Source organism: Sinocyclocheilus rhinocerous, unplaced genomic scaffold, assembly GCF_001515625.1.
Source record: "Sinocyclocheilus rhinocerous isolate Xijiao unplaced genomic scaffold, SAMN03320098_v1.1 scaffold105, whole genome shotgun sequence".
In the NCBI taxonomy this organism is placed as follows: Eukaryota; Metazoa; Chordata; class Actinopteri; order Cypriniformes; family Cyprinidae; genus Sinocyclocheilus; species Sinocyclocheilus rhinocerous.
In genome coordinates this window covers 303,436-321,290 of record NW_015631061.1, presented here as the reverse complement: position 1 = coordinate 321,290, position 17,855 = coordinate 303,436, and the positions used below count along the sequence as shown (strand labels likewise).

Genomic DNA, 17,855 nt, shown 5'->3' with positions numbered 1-17,855 from the left:
GTGTGTGTGTGTGAGAGAGAGACAGGGTCACATCACAGTGGAGTCAGCTTTCTTAATCGTGGCTTGTGTACTGCAAATTAGAGCCCGACCGATATATCGTTTAGCCGATATTATCGCCCGATATGAGCCCTTCTCTCTTGAGGCCACAAGAGGGCGCATCGAGCAAAATATTATGCACGTTTCTTTAAAGCATAATAAAATAACACGACTATCTTTGAAAAAATATGTGAAATGCAATATCTTTTAAATGTGGATTTTTATTTTAAATTCGACGAATATTCGAAATTTGAATTTCTTTTTGACAGCCCTAATGTATATACTGTATATTCTGTTTATGTAGGCTATATACTGTATTCTATATACAGTACCCAGTGTTTCCCCCAGGTTTACGGCTTTGGGGGTGGGGGTCTGTATTTTTTTGGACTCCTTTTTAATGGTTAAATTACATTTTATTAATCAAAAAGCATGTCGAATTAATTAAAATCATGAAACTTAAACAATTTAACATCAATTTATTAAAAGTTTAACAAATATTACATGTTTAGGGCCCTATGAAATGTTTTATTTTTCCAACCTTATGTTTTATTGTAACCAAATTCTGTTTTAGCATGTCTAATTATTTGAAAGCATAAAACAAGTTTCATTTATTCTACGAGCATCATCACTGTGTCTGTCACGCGACTCTGTTCCCCTTTCGGGTTTGAACTGATGGTAAAACTAAGGACATTATTTACTGTCTTTACATTTGTGTTGAAAGCTGAAGCTCGCGATTATGGAAAGGGGCGTTACATTTCAGACGCGTGCTTGTGGTGTTCGGCCAGTTACAATGCACAGGGTCAGCTGGCCAATCAGAGCAGACTGTGCTTGTCGGAAGGGGGGGCTTTGTAGAAAACGATGCGTTTGAGAGAGGCGGGGCATAGAGGAACTACAATGTACAGTATTTGAAAAATAATGTGTTTTTTGAACATTAAAGCATGTCAACATATTCTGTTACACCAAATACACAAAATAATGATCTTAAATAGCATCATATGACCCCTTTAATGATACAATTGAGGCAATATTTTCTGTCCCTTGAATTGAGTATACCTCTAAATGTGTCTAATTTTCATTCCCTTCCTCTCGTAGTCTCTGTGCTACTCACAGGCAAGCAGGCTTGAGCCTGATCTACACTCTGAGATCCTCTATATTCAGTCTGAAATTCAGTCCCTTATGTTAGACCCAGTCCGCTCCGTGTTACGAGACTGTGCCCGCCTCCTTAATATCCCTGTGGTGCGTGGTGACCTCGCTCTTCAGTTAGCCAGGCAAAATTACTACACCTCCAGGCAGACTGAAGTTTGTGACCAGCTTCTCTGTCAAAAGGCCTTCTTCGAACTTGTGCGTCTGGCCCAGGATGCAGAGCTCCTTATGGGGAAGAGGGTGATGAAGCAGCTTGATGAAATACTGAAGAGGCTGGAAGGGGCAGCAGAAGCTGCTGCTCAGAGAGAAAACATTCTGACACAGCCTCACTTAACTCAAGTCCTTTACCTTGGTTCTAATGCTAAACAACAGGTCATCACCTCCAAGGACACAGCCTTTAGCAGGTAACCCACCATGAGTGGGGATAAGTTTTGTACTATGTAATGCAGTTTGGGTTTGTAAGACTATATCTTCATCTATTTCTATACGTTCTATATGTTCATCCCTCAGGTTGCTGCAGATGCTTGAGTTGGGTAAGGCCCCCACGGAGAAAGAGGATCCATTCCAAACCTACAGTAGGCTGGAAACAGCAGCCTTTAAACTACAGGAGGATTTGGTCACTGTACAAGAGGCTTTGGATGGGGCCAGACGAGAGCGAGCCTATACTGGAGCTCGGTTAGAAAGTGACCGAGATGCACTCGACCAAGTGGCGTACTCGGACATTGTGCAGCCTCTTCTGAGGCCGCAGGTATGTGCTATAGCCACACCTGCACTGGAGTTCTGCCCTCATGCACAGGTATGTCTTTCTGTTCTTTTTTCTCAACCTCACCGCCATTTTCAACATCATCCTTTGTGAATCCCAAGAAACGTGAGCAGATTAATCATCATATTCATGATTATAAAAAGCATGCATCTCTTAGTGGTTGGTCGTAATTGTTTGGTGTGGGGTTTTGGTGTTTTTATGCACTGTTTTTTATTTTTATTTGCTGTTTTAAGATTATATGGGCCAGATTTACTAAACAGGGCAAATTAGCGTGAGACTGCAAGCCCTTAAAAGCGCAGATGGGAGTGAAAATTTTGCAGGTGATCTACTGAAAATGTTCAAATGAAAGAATACAAACACAGCATGCTCATATCCATAATGAACAATGCAATTTACTAAGAGCAGCTCAAATTAGCACAGGGTCACAAACAAGCAGAGCCAGTGATAATCAGATGCAGGTAATCCACTAACAATACAGGAGCGTAATGATTAAGACATGCTTTTTTGGGTGTTAAATAATGACCATTTTTCAAGTAGTACTGCAAACCCCTATTCATTTAAATACTCTCCTCCCATACATTTTGCATCTGAAGGGTAAACTTCTACAAATGCAATAAGGTTAGCTGCAAAAATACCTTTTTTTTTTTTTTTTAATGATTTTTCAATCCATGACTTTAGTACATATTGACAGTAGGTTTTTTTTGTCAAAAGAGAGTTTGCACTGATATGAGCTGTTAGTATATCTGGCCCTTTGTGTTTTCATTCTTAGTGAAAAGGTTTAAAATTGTCTATGGCTTATGTTTTCTTTCGTGTCACTGCAACACCTCACTGTCTGTGAAACAAAGTTTATTGAACTGTGATATTTCTAGTCCTCTGAAAACACTTTTGTTTTGCTGACACCCTTGAAAAGCTTTTTTTTTTTTTTTTTTTAACAAAGTTACTCCTGAAAAAGTTGTATTAAAAATGGATCTATAACATTTACTTTTTAGTTTTATCTATTTTTATATTTTAACCTGGATTTGCCATGAAAATAGACATAGCAGCTGGAATGACATTAAAAACAATTATATAATTAATTGTAACGCCTAATATTTTACTCTTCTTCCCTTCTCATTGTAATGCAGAATTTAAATGTAATTAGTTTAATTACATTGCAGTCAATTAAATTAGTTCTGTTTATCATTTGTATTTGTTGTTGGTCTCTGTACTTGTGTACACAGTAAGCGATCAGTGTTAAAGTGCCCCTATTATTGATTTTTGAAAATTACTTTTCATGCAGTGTGTAACACAGCTCTAAGTGAATGAAAACATCCTGCAAAGTTTTAAATCTGAAAGTGCACCGTGTATAATGTTATTGTCTCTCAAAAGAAAGAGTTGACTCTGAATCATGGAAACGAGTCGTTTTTAAAACGAATTTCTAGCTGTTTCATGTTGACATCAACATGAATCATTAGCATATTGCCCGCCCACTTGTTGCGCACGCAGACTTGGGAAAACTTGATTTTTGTGTTGGTCTGAATGAAAATGCTAATTCATTCTTTGCCACTAGGTGCAGCTTTTGGAGCGGTAAAAATAGCTGTTTCCCCGGTAACGCTGTACACAAAGCAGCACTGCGCTTTATCGGGCATTACAGGCTCATGATGAAATGAAAATGAGACCAATCGGACCAATCACTGCAGATTAGCTTCACGCAAAGGAGGGGTTTGGAAAAATTAATTGTTGAGCGAATCGTTTAGGAGTCGTTTAGCAAATAAGGTAAAAATAAATGCATATTATAAGACAATGAAACTGTTTTTTGACCTTGCATGCATGTCAACCTGTTGTTGGGGACTCCCAAAACCAAAATATGAGCCTTTCATAACCCATAATAGGGGCACTTTAATGAGTTCATGTGTAGATTGGGTTATGTGTATTTCCATAACATATCAAGCAGAACAGGGATAATTGCAAGTTTTTTAACTCCATCTCTCTCTCTCTCCCTGCTCTTCATCTCACCTTTTCAAACTATTTTCCACCGTACACACTGTCATGTACATGCCATTTTCCTTCTTTTACTTTTACTATGCCTGTCACGCTTTCTGCCTGCCTCTGTACTTGGCACCTCCTGCTCTCTGTCTGACTTTTTCCCACCCACTCTCTCTGTTTAGGAGCTCACAATAGTTCTTGATGAGTTGGAGGTCAAGCAGAAGGCCTTGTACACGTCTCTACAGGACATAGTTGGGGACTTGAAGTCCAAACGAGGGAGGCTTGAACGCAGTGCCACCCTGAGGAGAGAGAGAGAACTGTATGTTTATTTCCATCTGGACCCAAGACTGCTCAGCAGAGCAGTGAGAGATATAGAGGCTCAAGCAGGGGTTATGTAGAATCAGAACGTAGACTTTGTCTACTCCTTTGTCTACTCAAGCCAACAATACAGGGGCCCCTGCTTTAAAAAAAAAAATTAATGTTTTATGCAGATAAGAACATGGACTATTGTTGCTTCTGTTATGGAGCTCCGTAGATCTGATATACTCATTTTTTTTATTCTTTATTTCTGATATCTGCTTAATGTTCTTTAGGTATGACAAATTTGTATTTAGTATGTACAGTTTCACATCAATTTGCATTTGTACTTTAACAAATGTACTGCACCTTGTATATATCATGTTTCTTACAGTTTTTGGGTGATTTAATAGTTGTATCTTTGTAAATAAACATAATTTGTAATCTCAGTGTTTCAGCAAATCTTTTTTGTGTGTGTTTTAAATGTTTTATAAATGCAGTTTGATTCTTTGCCTCAATACATTTAGGATTTTCATCTCATTAAAAAAGACCGCCTGAAAAGCACCAGCCGACTAAGTGTATTATCTTTTGATAGATCTGAGTTGACTGACAGACATTGGAACAATGGATTTCCACTCATATATTGTGTTGTGGAAGAGTATGACAGCAGCCAAATATTGTGTTGCATGTGCATGTTTGGTTCCTTTGTTGTTAGATATGAATCTAGCACCTTCTGCTTAGATTGGACTGCTATTTTTCTGAATGTGTGTCTACAGGCTTAAGACAGACTAGGAGAGCAGCAAATGAGATGGAAAGCTACCTCTGCAGCAGTCTGAACACAGCACCTCTCTCTGCAGCTGCACAGAGCGTCATATCAGCCCTTCGGGTCCAGTATGTGCATAGAACAGACAGAAGCAGAGCTAGTGAGTCAGAAACAGAATATTCTAAAAAATATTATTAACTTGAGGCAAGTTATGGCCAACAGGAAGCTGCATTTTATTGGGTATTAACACTCAAGTTAAAACTTTTGAGCTAGGCTTGGTGACTTTGAGAAAGACTAGTTCACAAACGTGTTAAAAATGGTTTAAATATTTTTCTGTCTGAGGGAATCTTTAACTATTAAAAATTACAGGCTTATCTGGTAGAGGTTTCGGACTGTCTCAGCAGCAGGGCAGAGATGACAGAAATAAAGATTTGTTTGCAGGGGAAAACAGGTGAGTAATACCGCTGATACAGCATCTACAGTAACAACAGTTTAATATTTAGATATTTGCTGTGCATATATTATGTCAATAATAATGTATACACAGAGGTGTAAAGAGTACCTAAAAACCATACTTGAGTAAAAGTACAGATACCTTACAGTGAAAATTACTCCACTACACGTTACAAGTCACCAATTCCAAAACAACTTGAGTAAAAGTCTTAGAGTATCTGATTTTAACAGTACTTAAGTATTTTACTTATACTAAATATAGGCTCAAAGATGCACTAGTCAAAGAGACATGTCAGTGAAAAAACTGTAACGTTGTGGAGAAGCTGCGGAAAACAGGAAGAGGTAAGGATCTATGTGCTGGTATTTCATGGAAAAACTAGAACAAACAATAAGCCAAAAAACAAAAACCAAAGGGAACAAAGAACAGAATGACTGGCAACATAAACTAGTCTTGTTGACAAGTTTGGGTGAGTAAGGGCAAAACGCACAAGATGCAGTACTTTCAGTGACCTGTAATAGGCAGTATCACGTCTTTTGTAGCAGAAATAAACTGCTGCAGAAAAAGCTAGGTCCATGCAAAATGTAATGTGTAACTGCAACACTCATTTCAAATGTAGTGGAGTAAAGAGTACAGATACTCATTCAAATATGTAGTGAAGTAAAGAGTAAAAGTTGCTAATATCTTTGATACTCAGTACAACTACAAAGTACCCCAAAAGATACTTAAGTACAGTAATTAATTACATTTACTCCAATACTTTACACCTCTGTGTATACATAACTACAAATAAAATAACTTCATTTTACTTTTTTGATATTTTAAAATGCTGTTTATGTACAGTACATAGAAAAGTCCTAGTCTTAAACAAGTTTACACTGATAGTTTCTATTTTCTGATCATGTTATCTCTTATTTCATGTCTTTAGAACATTGGATTCTAATGATCTGGTGGAAGATTCAAACCACTTCAAGTTAAAGGATGTGACCAGTAATGAGAGGTTTGCACTGTACTATGCTGGTGATATGATAAAGCCCAACGTCCAGCCTTATATACCGGTAGCACAGGGAGAAGACAGTTTACATATGTTCCGCTTAAATAGCATTGGGAGCCCTCAGGCTAGACCAGGCATTATGACAGAAGCAGAGATCCATAGACTGACCTTCAGGAAGAGGAGTTGGATTCAACCAGCAAGCCCCTCTGAAAAAGACCCAGTAGGTTGTGAACAACATGAGGCTCCAGTAAAGAAGTTCAGCTTTGGGCAGCATACATTTCCTACTAACAACTGTCATCCAGCATCTGGAGAAGAAGAAAAGAGGATTGATATTGTGGACAAGCAGCAGAGGACTGGACAGATAGAGCCATTTTGGAGTTGTCGATTGGGGTTGACGGCAAAAGATAGCAGTGAGTCTGTTTTTGAAGACATCTCAAAAGAGGCCAGAGCTGACCAAGCTGTGATCATACAAGTGCAGCATAGTAATCATATGTCTAATGTAGAGAAACCAACATCTAAGTCTGAGGACCTGGAGAGCAGCCATTACTGGCAAAATAGCAGAAACTCTGAATTGTCACTTCCAGTGGAAAGGTGTGTACATGCTGAAATATGTGGAAGTGTCTCTGTCCTCGAATGTGTGCAAGACACACCTGTTAGGTCAGGTGAAATACTGGACTCAGTGGAGGAAAAAGAAGACTGTGGCTCTGAAAGAAGAGAGATTACCAAGAGCAGAACAAGTAAGTACAGTGCTTGATGGTCTGCTAGACCGTACAAATACATTTTTCGAAAAATCTTCATATTGCAGCCCTACTATTTCACATGTAAGCCATTCTCCCAATGTGTCAGCCTTATCAAGGCTGGTAATGTCTGATTTGCAAATAATTTGTTCTTGTAAACCAGTCCTTTGTTCTTGTAAACCAACCAAGTTTTATCAAGATTTACAAAATGCTGTTTAAAATGGTTTTAGATGGCATATAGCTTTTACATTATTTTTTTTTGTGTCAGCTACGTACAAGCTAATGATGCAACAAACAGACACTACCCACTGGGCAGAAATGAGATGCATGCATCCACATGCCAGTGACAATGCTGAGACACTATTCACTCTTTTTATCATACACGCAGATTCTCCCCAGGCAGTTGAGAATACATTTCTGATGCTTGTTGGAGAGAGAGATGGAAAGGTGGAATCCACAGGACCCCCCACCAGTGATGGAGTGCAGCACAGCATCCAGCCCCACTCTCAGGTAATGTACTGACTCCAGTGCTGAGAGAAGGCAGTCCTTCTCTCAGATGTTATGTCATCAGAGATGTGTTTGTCTGATTTTCTGAATCTCAACATTCCTCTTTTTATCTACTTAGATTTTATTAATTGAACCTAATATTTTTTAATGTTTAGCTTTTGCTAATAATATGCTAAATAGATGTTGGAAAGGAAGAAATAAGATTGTGAAACACTACTAGGCCACAGCTCTGACACGTCTTTAGGCCTATAATTTCAGTTTCTGCTTGCTGTTTTTTCTCTCATATATATTAAAAATGTTGTAAGGGAGACAGGTCAATTTAGCTCAAAGGGAATAATTTGGACAGAATTACTGTTTTACGGCTGATCACTGAGTCGGCCAGCGATTCATTCAACGAGCCGTATATCGTCAACTCCGCATGGATGTTAATATCCAAAATGTAGTGAAAACTATTTATTAGCACAGTAACAAGATTGTCAGTTTAAGACATTAACTTGTAAGCACAAAACACAAGATACTACTTTTCAATATAAATAAGACTTTATTGGATAAATCTAAGACATATAAACTAATCTAACACATAAATATACGGAATCATACATTCACACAAGTTGCAGAAAGAGAAAAAGTGAGGAAAGAATTAGTTAAAGAGTAAAAATGTGAAATCCCAAGACTTATCTAGACAAAGAACACTAAATGCTAGATGTTCTAAAAATAGCATGAACATTAAAAAGCCTCACTTATCTAGGGATCAGTTATCTAGTGTGCAAGAATGTTTTGATCCTGAATGCTTGGTGTAGTTTTATTTGAACTCCTTTCAAGGTGAAACAGCCTATTAATGAATAATGGAAGTCTCCTGCTCTGCTGCAGATGTCTGTTACGTAAAGAATCACAGGGGTCATTCAGAGGTTGAGAAGTACCAGACGAAGACTTGTCCTAGCAGCGATAAAAGTGTGGGTGCATCAGCCTAAAAACTGCTTTAGAAAGCTTTATAAGTGACAGCCTGGGAACTGTGTGTACATATTCTCGTATTGAAGCTTTTTTTAAGCTGATTTGTCTGGCGCTGACAGCCAAACTCTGAATAGGAGGGTTGTGTGTGGATGGCTGTCTGCTGCCGATTTAAGCTTTTTGAAGTTATGGAATTGGCTTTATTTGAATTGTGTGGAATATTTTCTTCACATGTAATAAGAGCTCATTTGAACTCAAATGTCCTCTTCTTTAACTCTACTTGCATTTGTTGTCTTAACACATACAGGCTGGTGAGATGAAATCATTTCCAAAGCATAAATGTGAACCCCCTGGATCCTCACAGGAAGCTCCTAAGATCATTTCATCACATGAGTTGCGCAAAAAGACACTCAGAGCCCTCAGGTTCCCCTCGCAGCTCTTCCACAAGGCAAAAGTAAAGGGCTCAATAAAACTCCTAAAACCAAAACTTCAACAGCCCAACGTCAAGATGCAGAGACATCCTCTCCGACCACAGAAAGAATTAAAGAGTCAAGGATGCAATAAACCAAATCACTCCAAATCCCCAAAGCTCTCTGATCCAAGTCTGTCAGGATCCAAACGAAGCAATGAAATGCCTTCAGAAACAGACAGAAAAGAAGATGGAACCACAGCAAGCACTAAAGGGGCCTTTTGTTTGACCTCTGATCCCAGGGTGTGTGACACAGGCCGTCTCTCACAAGAGGAGAGAGAGTGTTTGTTAGAGGAGGCAGGAAAAGTCAAAGCATTTGTTGTTACCATGGTATACCAAGATGGCACCATACAATTGGACCCAGAACAGGTGTGATTACAGAGTCACTAGATGATATTCATTGAGCTAAATTATTAAAGGGAGTAGAGTATACTACAATGCCGGCTGTTCTGACTCACCGACTGTAAGTACGTTTTCATTTAAAGGATTTGCCACTGATGATTCAAACGCGAGTTTTGGGCAGTGTAGAGTAGCGCTGTTGTTTGTCATTTCTCTGATCACAAATGCCGACATGGTTTTATATTTACGCGGCACGATGCAACGCAACATGTAAAAAGACAGTATAAATCATTATAATCCGTAATTATGTCCCCACTGGATGCAACAAATGCCTCGTTTATAATGGGTTTTAATGTTTTTGTCTCGTCGCTCCGGCCTGACAGGGCATCACAGTATGGTAGGGGCGTAACATTTCCGTCACACGCTTGAGGTATTCGGCCAATCATAACGCACTGGATAGCTGGCCAATCAGAGCACACCTCGCTTTTCAGACCGATGAGCTTTGTAAAAATCGACGCGTTTCAGAAAGGCGGGGCATAGAGGAGAAACAATAATGTACAGTATGTGGAAAATAATGTGTTTTTTTAACCTTAAACCGCATAAACACATTTCATTACACCAAATACACAAAATAATGTTCTTTTTAGCAATATCATATGACCCCTTTAAGCTTTGGCTGTACTACAAATTTTGTTGGATATACTGTACACTACTGTTCAAAGGGGATGATCGTTTGACACTGAAGACTGGAGTAATGGCTGCTGAAAATTCAGCTTCACCATCGCAAGAATGAATTACATTTTTAAATATTTTCAAATAGAAAACGGTTATTTTAAATTGTTATAGTATTTCAGATTATTACAGTTTTGCTGTATTTTTTATCGTATAGATGCAGCCAAAATGCAGCATGAGACTTCTATGAAAAACATAAAAAAAGTAATTAATTAATTAAGATTAAGATAGATTTGCTGCAAATTATGCGGCAAACTGAATGTTGTATGAGTGGTACTGTATGTGAGAATTAATGGCTGGATATATTCAATGTCCTAAAGAAGCTGAGCCCTTCAGTGTGTGGCCTTCTGGTTCTGCTAAAGAGGGAATTGAATTCAGAGGGACCACAGGACAGACCACCAGAGAGGGTGCTGTACCTCAGACTAGAGCAGGCACCAGCTTGGGCCCAACAAGACTATACACAAAAGCAGGATGTCTTTACCAGGTGTGTTTGTGTTTGGAGAGGAAACGAGAAGCGACAGAGAGGTATTTACATGTAACTGCTGTCCTTATTGTGTCCTTGCTGTTTTTCTGTCACAGATGGCAAGTAGCATTAGTTATTTGTTTTCCTTTAAAGGGATACTGTTACAGATGTAATGTGAAATTGAGTGTAGGTGAGGACATTTGTGGATGCTGTAGGTGATGTTCAGTGTGTTTTACTTTGTATCTGTATTTCTGTGCGTCCTTAGAGAGATGCTCATGCAGATGATGTGTGACACAAAGCCATTTGTATGCTTTAAAGCTAAAGACCTACTTCGCACAGCACTGAAACACTTCAGCAAAGACTTGAGCTGGAAACAAGGTGGCACACATAAAGTTTTTATTTTTATCTCTGACTATTTAAACAGTTACCATGTTATATAGAATAGGAGCTCAAAAGACTACATTGAAAATCTTTTTTCAGCAGGATATAAACAATGTTTTAGGAGTTATTGTATTAAAACAGCACAAAGTTGATTTGAAAAGTGTGAAAATTCTTTATTATATTCTAACATAAATATTTTATTTACTATTTCTAAGTCAATGATTAAACAAGCAAATATGTGACATTTATGTTGTTAACTCATATAAACTTATAATAACTTAAAATATAGTATAAACGTATATATTAAGTCAAATGTTCCTGCTTATGTTGATGCACACGAGACGCTCTTAAAATTATGCTTAAAATCAAGAGAGAAAAACTTTAAATGTTAACATTACCATTAAATATAGACCTTTAATGAATCTAATTTTTAAAATGTGGGAACAGTAGTAATGTGGGTAATATTTGTTTCTGTGCAGTGTTGGGGTGTCATGTGATGGATCCTCAGATTTCAGCATGGTTGTTAGATCCTGCCAATTCTGCATCCTGCTTCCAGACCCTGCTTTGCAAGCACTACTCGCATTCAGTTACGTCCACAACACTGCAACCTGTACTTGGGCAAGCCAAGGTCAGATATACACACTTGATTCAACAAATGGTGTTCAGAAAAGACCGCAGTGGTGTGTCTGAATTTCGACTTTGAAATTACACTTTTACAGTGCCATTGTGTCTCTCTTTACTGCTTATCAGGTGACTCAAGTGATCTCAAACTTGTCTCTCTTATACAATCTAATGGTGGAACTGCATAACAAGCTTCAGGTAATTTAAAATGAATCTTTTCTAAATAAAGCATGTACAATGTTTCTCAGTTTTCTCTCAAGCTCTCAATTTTCTGTTTCTTTGTCTATAGACTCAGGGGCTGTGGCAGCTCTATTCTGGCATAGAACAAAAGATGATTCCAATTCTGGCAGGTCTGAGCAAACAGATTCTAGAGATAAAAAGTGAATGATTTAACTCAGAATGTCATTGCATTTCCTGATCTATTCATTTCATGGTATAATCATAAGTTTATTTCAGTTTTTACTTGAAACAGTTCTAAACTTCTTTTTGAATGTTTGTCACTGGCATTTCTTTTTCCATCACTGTATGCACAAACATGTATATGTTGTTTATCGTGAAATTTTGAAATCGCCACAAATGACACTATTTGAATTTTGCCAGTTGTTTCAGATGCTGTCATATGCATTTTCTTGCTTAATCATGTAATTTGTGAGTTAGGCACTGGAATGACATGGGAATTAATATATTCTTTAGTCACTTAATCGATTGAATATAGCTTTAGTACAGCACATTCATTCTTTATATCTTTAAATTTACTTTCACAGTCTGAAATGAAATGCTGTTTAAGAAGGGAGTTATATATCACTGTCTAATGAATTAGATTTAGTTTTGCATTTACAATAAAGCCAATAATTTTGACTTGCTGCATTAACATTGTTCCCTCTCTCTCTCTCAGTTATGGAAAGCTATAAAATGCATGTGGACAAGGAGGCCATGAAAAATACTTCAGAGTTGCTAGGGGTAGGAGTGTGTATGATTCTATAAACAGCCATAAACCGTGATTTTCTCAGGTCTGTCTTCCCTAAGGAAGAATTGAGGGTATATTGTGTGTAGTTAATATTATTGACTAGATCTACCACTGCTGGCATCTGCTTTCTCAAAAAGAACATTACCATCTCTTTTCATATCTCTTGCCTTCTCCCTCACGAATGCACATATATATTGTTTTCTTGAGTGCTTTGTGTATATATTTATTTCATAAACTCCTGCACTCTTCACATTTCCTCCTCTTCTGTCATTCTTCTGCTTTGTACATCCCTCTCATCCTCCCTCAGTTCTCTCAGAAGAAGGGAATCGATTAATTAAACACTTCAGGATTATTCTCTGTGGGGTGTTATTGTACCTTCTGTATTTGAAAGTGTCCAAATGAGCAGCAGCACCCTTCTAGCAAGGTTCTCTCTTGCGCTCTCTCTCTTTCTCAGTCTAAGCTGAAGCAGTTAGAGCAGGAGGCTCACCAGGCTGCAGGTCAGAAGTTCTTGGTGTCCAGCAGTGCACAGCTCAGACTGGTCAGTGTTTTTGAAAGGCGTTTGAAACTTTGCTAGTTATCTGCCTTGACATCATTTCTGAGCATAATCATAGATGCCCTATGATGCCCATTAGGGCTTGTAAATGTTGTCTATTAGGTAGGTTTTGTTGTCACTTATATGTTGATAGTTACTGTAATGTAATTAGAAATATGTATGACAAACCTCCTCTTTTCAGATCCTGTTCGAGAAGCTGCGTTTACATGAACTTTGTGAGAATAAAAAGCTTCCCAAAACAATCAAAAAACAGCAGTCCACATCAGAAACAGCAGTGAGTACACATTTAATGTCCTTATATGTGCAAACAAACATGAGGTGTTCAAAATGGATGTTATTGTGGTTACACTTTATTTTAAGGTGTCCTTGCTACAGTGTAATTATATATTTAAGCACTGAGTAATATTAATTAACTGCATGTACTTACTATAGGGTTAGGGTTAGATTAGGGCTTGTCTTAGGGTTACTTGCATGTAACTCTGCATATTCAGCATATTATTTAGACATTCTTAGATATCTAAGAGCATGAATTAATGTTTTTTTTTATTCATCACCTATGATTCTTTAACTAAAATTGAAAGTAGAATGTATCAGTTTTAATTCAGTTTCTGGCTTTTTTGCACTATTTTAGCTATTACAACTACAGAAGCTGCATCCACTGCCAAAAATCATACTTGAATACAGACAGATTCACAAAAACAAGACTGCATTTGTGGATGGCATTTTGTCTTGCATGAGCAAGGTGAGACATACAGAATTTTAGAAATCAAATCATGCACACTAGGTGGCAGCACAAGAGTGTCACATTTGAGTCATTATATTATTATTTTTTCAATATTATTATTTTTACCTCTGTTGATTTTGAATGCTCTATAAATGACTTAAGCTGACAGAATTAACAGATGATCGTTGTTTAGTAAATTTTGTGCTTTTTGTTTTCTGTTTCTCTGCTTCTCAGACGTTCATTTCTTCCACATGGAATCAGACAAGTACAGTGAGCGGCAGACTGTCTGCTAAACATCCTGTGAGTACTTCTAATTTGCCCTTTCAACTCTCAATCACATGCCTGTTTACTATTGATTTGTCCTCCCTTTTCTCTCCTTCACTTTTCTAGGTATTTTGTCATGCTCTGTTTCTCTTTCAGACACATGCACACACTCCCACAATTTTTTATGAAAAAAAAAAGCCCCTCTGAGACTGGGATACAACTATTTGCTGCCCCACTATGTTGTACCATTCCTCCTCTCTTGCTCACTCTAGTGTTGTGACAAATCGATAGATCATCTCTAGGTCTGTCTCAGGGTCCAGCATTCATTTGCTGTACGATTTACACTGTTGCAACACTACACTCACTCAGAGAACACTGTCCTCTAATAATATCTCCTTCCTTCAGATAAATTTTTAATCCATCATTCTAGTCATTCTTTCTTTAAAATAATTGAGCTTGTCATTATTTGGGGCTCTAAGACATCCCTCACACCTCACACTTGTCACATACATTTATGAATGATCTGTGTCTCCTTCATACTGAATTCAGTTAAGTCATCTCTGGTGGTTTGTCCATTTGAGTATTGTAACTGTAACCACTGCATTAACAAAATTATTTCCACTGATGAGCTAGCATATAAATGAGCTTCATTAGCTGCTAGGACTAATTGAGAAAAATCATTGGCCATTAATTGCAGCCTAGGGATAGATCATCCTGAGAGTTCAAATGATGCAGAATCATACTGAATAACTGAAATTAAAGCTGAAATTCACCTGCAATTCCCTGTTTGGCTTAACTTTTTAATACTTCTGTTTCTCTGTGCTCCAGTGGTTTAGTTTTAGTTTAGTTTTTTCACTATGTCATCAAACCAGCAGGCATGCCCCTACAATTTTGCCTTTCGTACTGTACTTTACTTCTTTCCCTTCTCTTACTCTTTTAAAATCCTTCATGAGCAAGACTAAGCCAGAAGCTTTCAGGCAATCTGGATTTAAGAAGGATTAGATTCAGTTCTTCATAGCTGATTTTTGTGCTATATTCTGTGTATTTTGTGAGCCCTTCAGATGTTAGATGTTAGTAAGGCTTTGTATGTGTATTTGACGTCTTATGTGTGTACACTGCCGCTCAAAAATTTGTGCTTGGTAAGATTTAAAGAAAAAAGAAATTAATACTTTTATTTAGAAACAATGCATTAAATTGATCAAAAGTAAAGACATTTATAATGTTACAATAGATTTTGGATTTTCATAAATGCTGTTCTTTTGAACTTTGTTCATCAAAGAATTTTCCAAAATAAATGTATGATGGCTTCCACAAAAATATTATGCAGCACAATTGTTTTCAACATAGAATAATAATATGAAATGTTTCTTGAGTACTATTTCAACATGTTAGAATAATTTCTGAAGGATCATGAAAACTAGAGTAATGGGGGCTGAAAATCTGCTTTGCCATTACAGGAATAAATATGATTTTTAAATATATTAAAGGGGTCACATGATGCTATTTTAAAGATCATTATTTTGTGTATTTGGTGTAACAGAATATGTTGACATGCTTTAATGTTAAAAAAACACATTATTTTTCAAATACTGTACATTATTGTAGGTCCTCTATGCCCCGCCTCTCTCAAAAGCTTCGTTTTCAACAAGGCCCCCCCTTTGACAAGCGCAGTCTGCTTTGATTGGCCAGCTGACCCAGTGCATTGTGATTGGCCGAACACGTCAAGCACGCGTCGGAAATGTAACGCCCCTTACCATAATCGCAAGCGTCAGCTTTCAAAGTAAATATCAAGACAGAATACAGAAAACAGTTATTTTAAATTGTAATAATTTTTCACAATGTTACTGTACTGTTTTTACTGTATTTTTGATCAAATAAATGCAGTGAAGCTAAGAAACTTCTTTAAAATAAAAAAAACAAATCTTACTGACCTAAAAAATTTTATCGATTGTGTGCGTGCGTGCGTGCGTGCGTGTGTGCGTGTCTGTCTGTGTCTCTGTAGACCTTAGTCAAAGGTAAATGCCATATTAAATTTTTTGATAATGAAACCGAGACTGTTAGGGATAATCAAAGTTGTGTCCAATCACATAGAGTAGGTTGTGTAATTTTAATGGTATGTCTGATTCCCACAATCAGTCAGTGTTTTTTGGATTTTATTTGTCCATTGGAATTTTTTGGGTGTATTTCCAATGTTTTGTGTAATTTGTGTAATGCAGATTCTGTCCCTGCTGTTGGAGAAACTTGAATGCTGTCTCTGCTCTGCTGCAGAGGGTGTGTTATCGATATCTTTCTATAACACACACACTCACACTCACACTTCTTCCTCACTGTTACTCCCCCTTTGTCTTTGAACATACACACAAATCTGCCTAGACACAAATAAAGCAGGCTGGCAGTAGCTTTTTTCAGCTTTAATATGGGTTTGCTTAAGGCAAAGCTTTTGCAGGTTTTAGAGTCATAACCAAAAAATGAGCCGCCTTTGGATCAGAATCCCTCAAGTATTCTTGAACAGAAGACCAGACATCACTTATCCATCCAGAGACATACACAGAGACACCCTTGACAATAACACCAAAGAACAGTCGAATGAGGACCGATGTCATTCTCCTCATCTTTATTTCTTTGTCTTCTCGCTGGCTTCATATCAGCTTTTTATATGCTATCCAAAGCCTTCTATCCTGCATTTCACAACTGAGAGCTAATCTCCTTGCATTTGATAAATAATACCTTCAGGAGAAATGGTCCTGCGAATCATGTGATGTTCAGAATAGCTGCATTTTTCATTGTTTACTACGTCATTAAAACACTCTCAAGGTGTTTTCGAAGTCCAATTAGACAAACTCAAATAAACATGAGAAACAAATTGTCTCCATAATGTAAAGAGTTTCCAGCTTTCATTGGATGAGTCATTGCTGTGGTAGGTGTTGCTTCAGAGTGATGCATGGCTTTCCTCCAGTCATTTGAATTTGGCTGCACCAAAGCGTCACAGAGCTGTGTATAATAACGCTGCTTCAGGGTGTGTGACTCACTGTTTGTGTGAACTGATTAATTAGATTTTGTTCTGACACAGAGAGCAGGCGGGATTACGTTTGTGTTAGAAAAAGAGATCCCATCAGCTGTTCCCCCAGAATGTGTGAGTGTGCATGTGTGATCATATGCACTTGTTGTCGCAGGTCTCAGCAATAAGGATGGCACGCTGCCTCCTGACTGGTGTGAAACAGTTTCCGGCCAGTTGATTGGCCAGTGCTGTGTTGCAACTGAAAACTGAAACTTTTAAATTCATTGATCTTGTATATCCATTGTTAAATCTTGCAAACTTAAAGGGGTCATAACATGGATTTTTTTTACTTTAGTATGTTCCTTGAGGTTTACTTATGTTAAAGTTTTTTGCACAAAAAAAAAAACAAATATGTGCAAAAAATATAATTTTCAACCCTCATTCTGAACCTCTCAGAAACAGCCTGTTTTTAAGGGGCGTGTCCATTAAGGCTTCTCAGTAATCGGCCACTGTTATGATTGGTTAATGTCATTGCATATGAAACCGTATCAACGCCCCCTCGCTATTGCATGTTTTGAGTGTTGAGTGACAACATGATCAAAATAAAATGGTCATTTCCAGACAAAGCAAAATGAAAAGCATTTACTTACGGTTGATGCAACTGCAGATCTAGTACCGCTTCATCTTTCAACAAATGTTTCTTTGTGAACACTCCATGGCACTGTGTCTCGTTTACAAAA

At 37.7% G+C, this 17,855-nt stretch overlaps 2 protein-coding genes across 4 annotated transcripts in view; both read left to right on the top strand.

Moving 5' to 3' along the window:
• Positions 1 to 4,615, top strand: part of haus3 (HAUS augmin-like complex, subunit 3) — a 15,376-nt gene extending 10,761 nt beyond the window's left edge. The window contains exons 3-5 of one of the 3 annotated variants that reach the window (XM_016554203.1): positions 1,129 to 1,583; positions 1,690 to 1,975; positions 4,090 to 4,615. In XM_016554203.1, the coding sequence (XP_016409689.1) occupies positions 1,129 to 1,583; positions 1,690 to 1,975; positions 4,090 to 4,305 (957 nt within the window). In that variant the 3' untranslated portion in view covers positions 4,306 to 4,615. Of the gene's footprint in view, positions 1 to 1,128; positions 1,584 to 1,689; positions 1,976 to 3,491; positions 3,527 to 4,089 lie in introns of those variants that run through there. The other 2 variants (XM_016554204.1, XM_016554205.1) reach the window with 2 other exon arrangements.
• Positions 4,616 to 5,012: 397 nt separating this feature from the next.
• The window catches only part of poln (polymerase (DNA directed) nu), a 58,511-nt gene continuing 45,668 nt past the window's right edge, over positions 5,013 to 17,855 (top strand). Inside the window, exons 1-15 of the mRNA XM_016554218.1 lie at positions 5,013 to 5,127; positions 5,337 to 5,418; positions 6,347 to 7,149; positions 7,538 to 7,659; positions 8,912 to 9,442; positions 10,465 to 10,628; positions 10,873 to 10,985; positions 11,468 to 11,616; positions 11,739 to 11,807; positions 11,899 to 11,959; positions 12,505 to 12,569; positions 13,031 to 13,114; positions 13,311 to 13,403; positions 13,761 to 13,871; positions 14,088 to 14,153. Of these exons, the coding sequence (XP_016409704.1) occupies positions 5,013 to 5,127; positions 5,337 to 5,418; positions 6,347 to 7,149; positions 7,538 to 7,659; positions 8,912 to 9,442; positions 10,465 to 10,628; positions 10,873 to 10,985; positions 11,468 to 11,616; positions 11,739 to 11,807; positions 11,899 to 11,959; positions 12,505 to 12,569; positions 13,031 to 13,114; positions 13,311 to 13,403; positions 13,761 to 13,871; positions 14,088 to 14,153 (2,628 nt within the window). The remainder of the gene's footprint in view (positions 5,128 to 5,336; positions 5,419 to 6,346; positions 7,150 to 7,537; positions 7,660 to 8,911; positions 9,443 to 10,464; positions 10,629 to 10,872; positions 10,986 to 11,467; positions 11,617 to 11,738; positions 11,808 to 11,898; positions 11,960 to 12,504; positions 12,570 to 13,030; positions 13,115 to 13,310; positions 13,404 to 13,760; positions 13,872 to 14,087; positions 14,154 to 17,855) is intronic.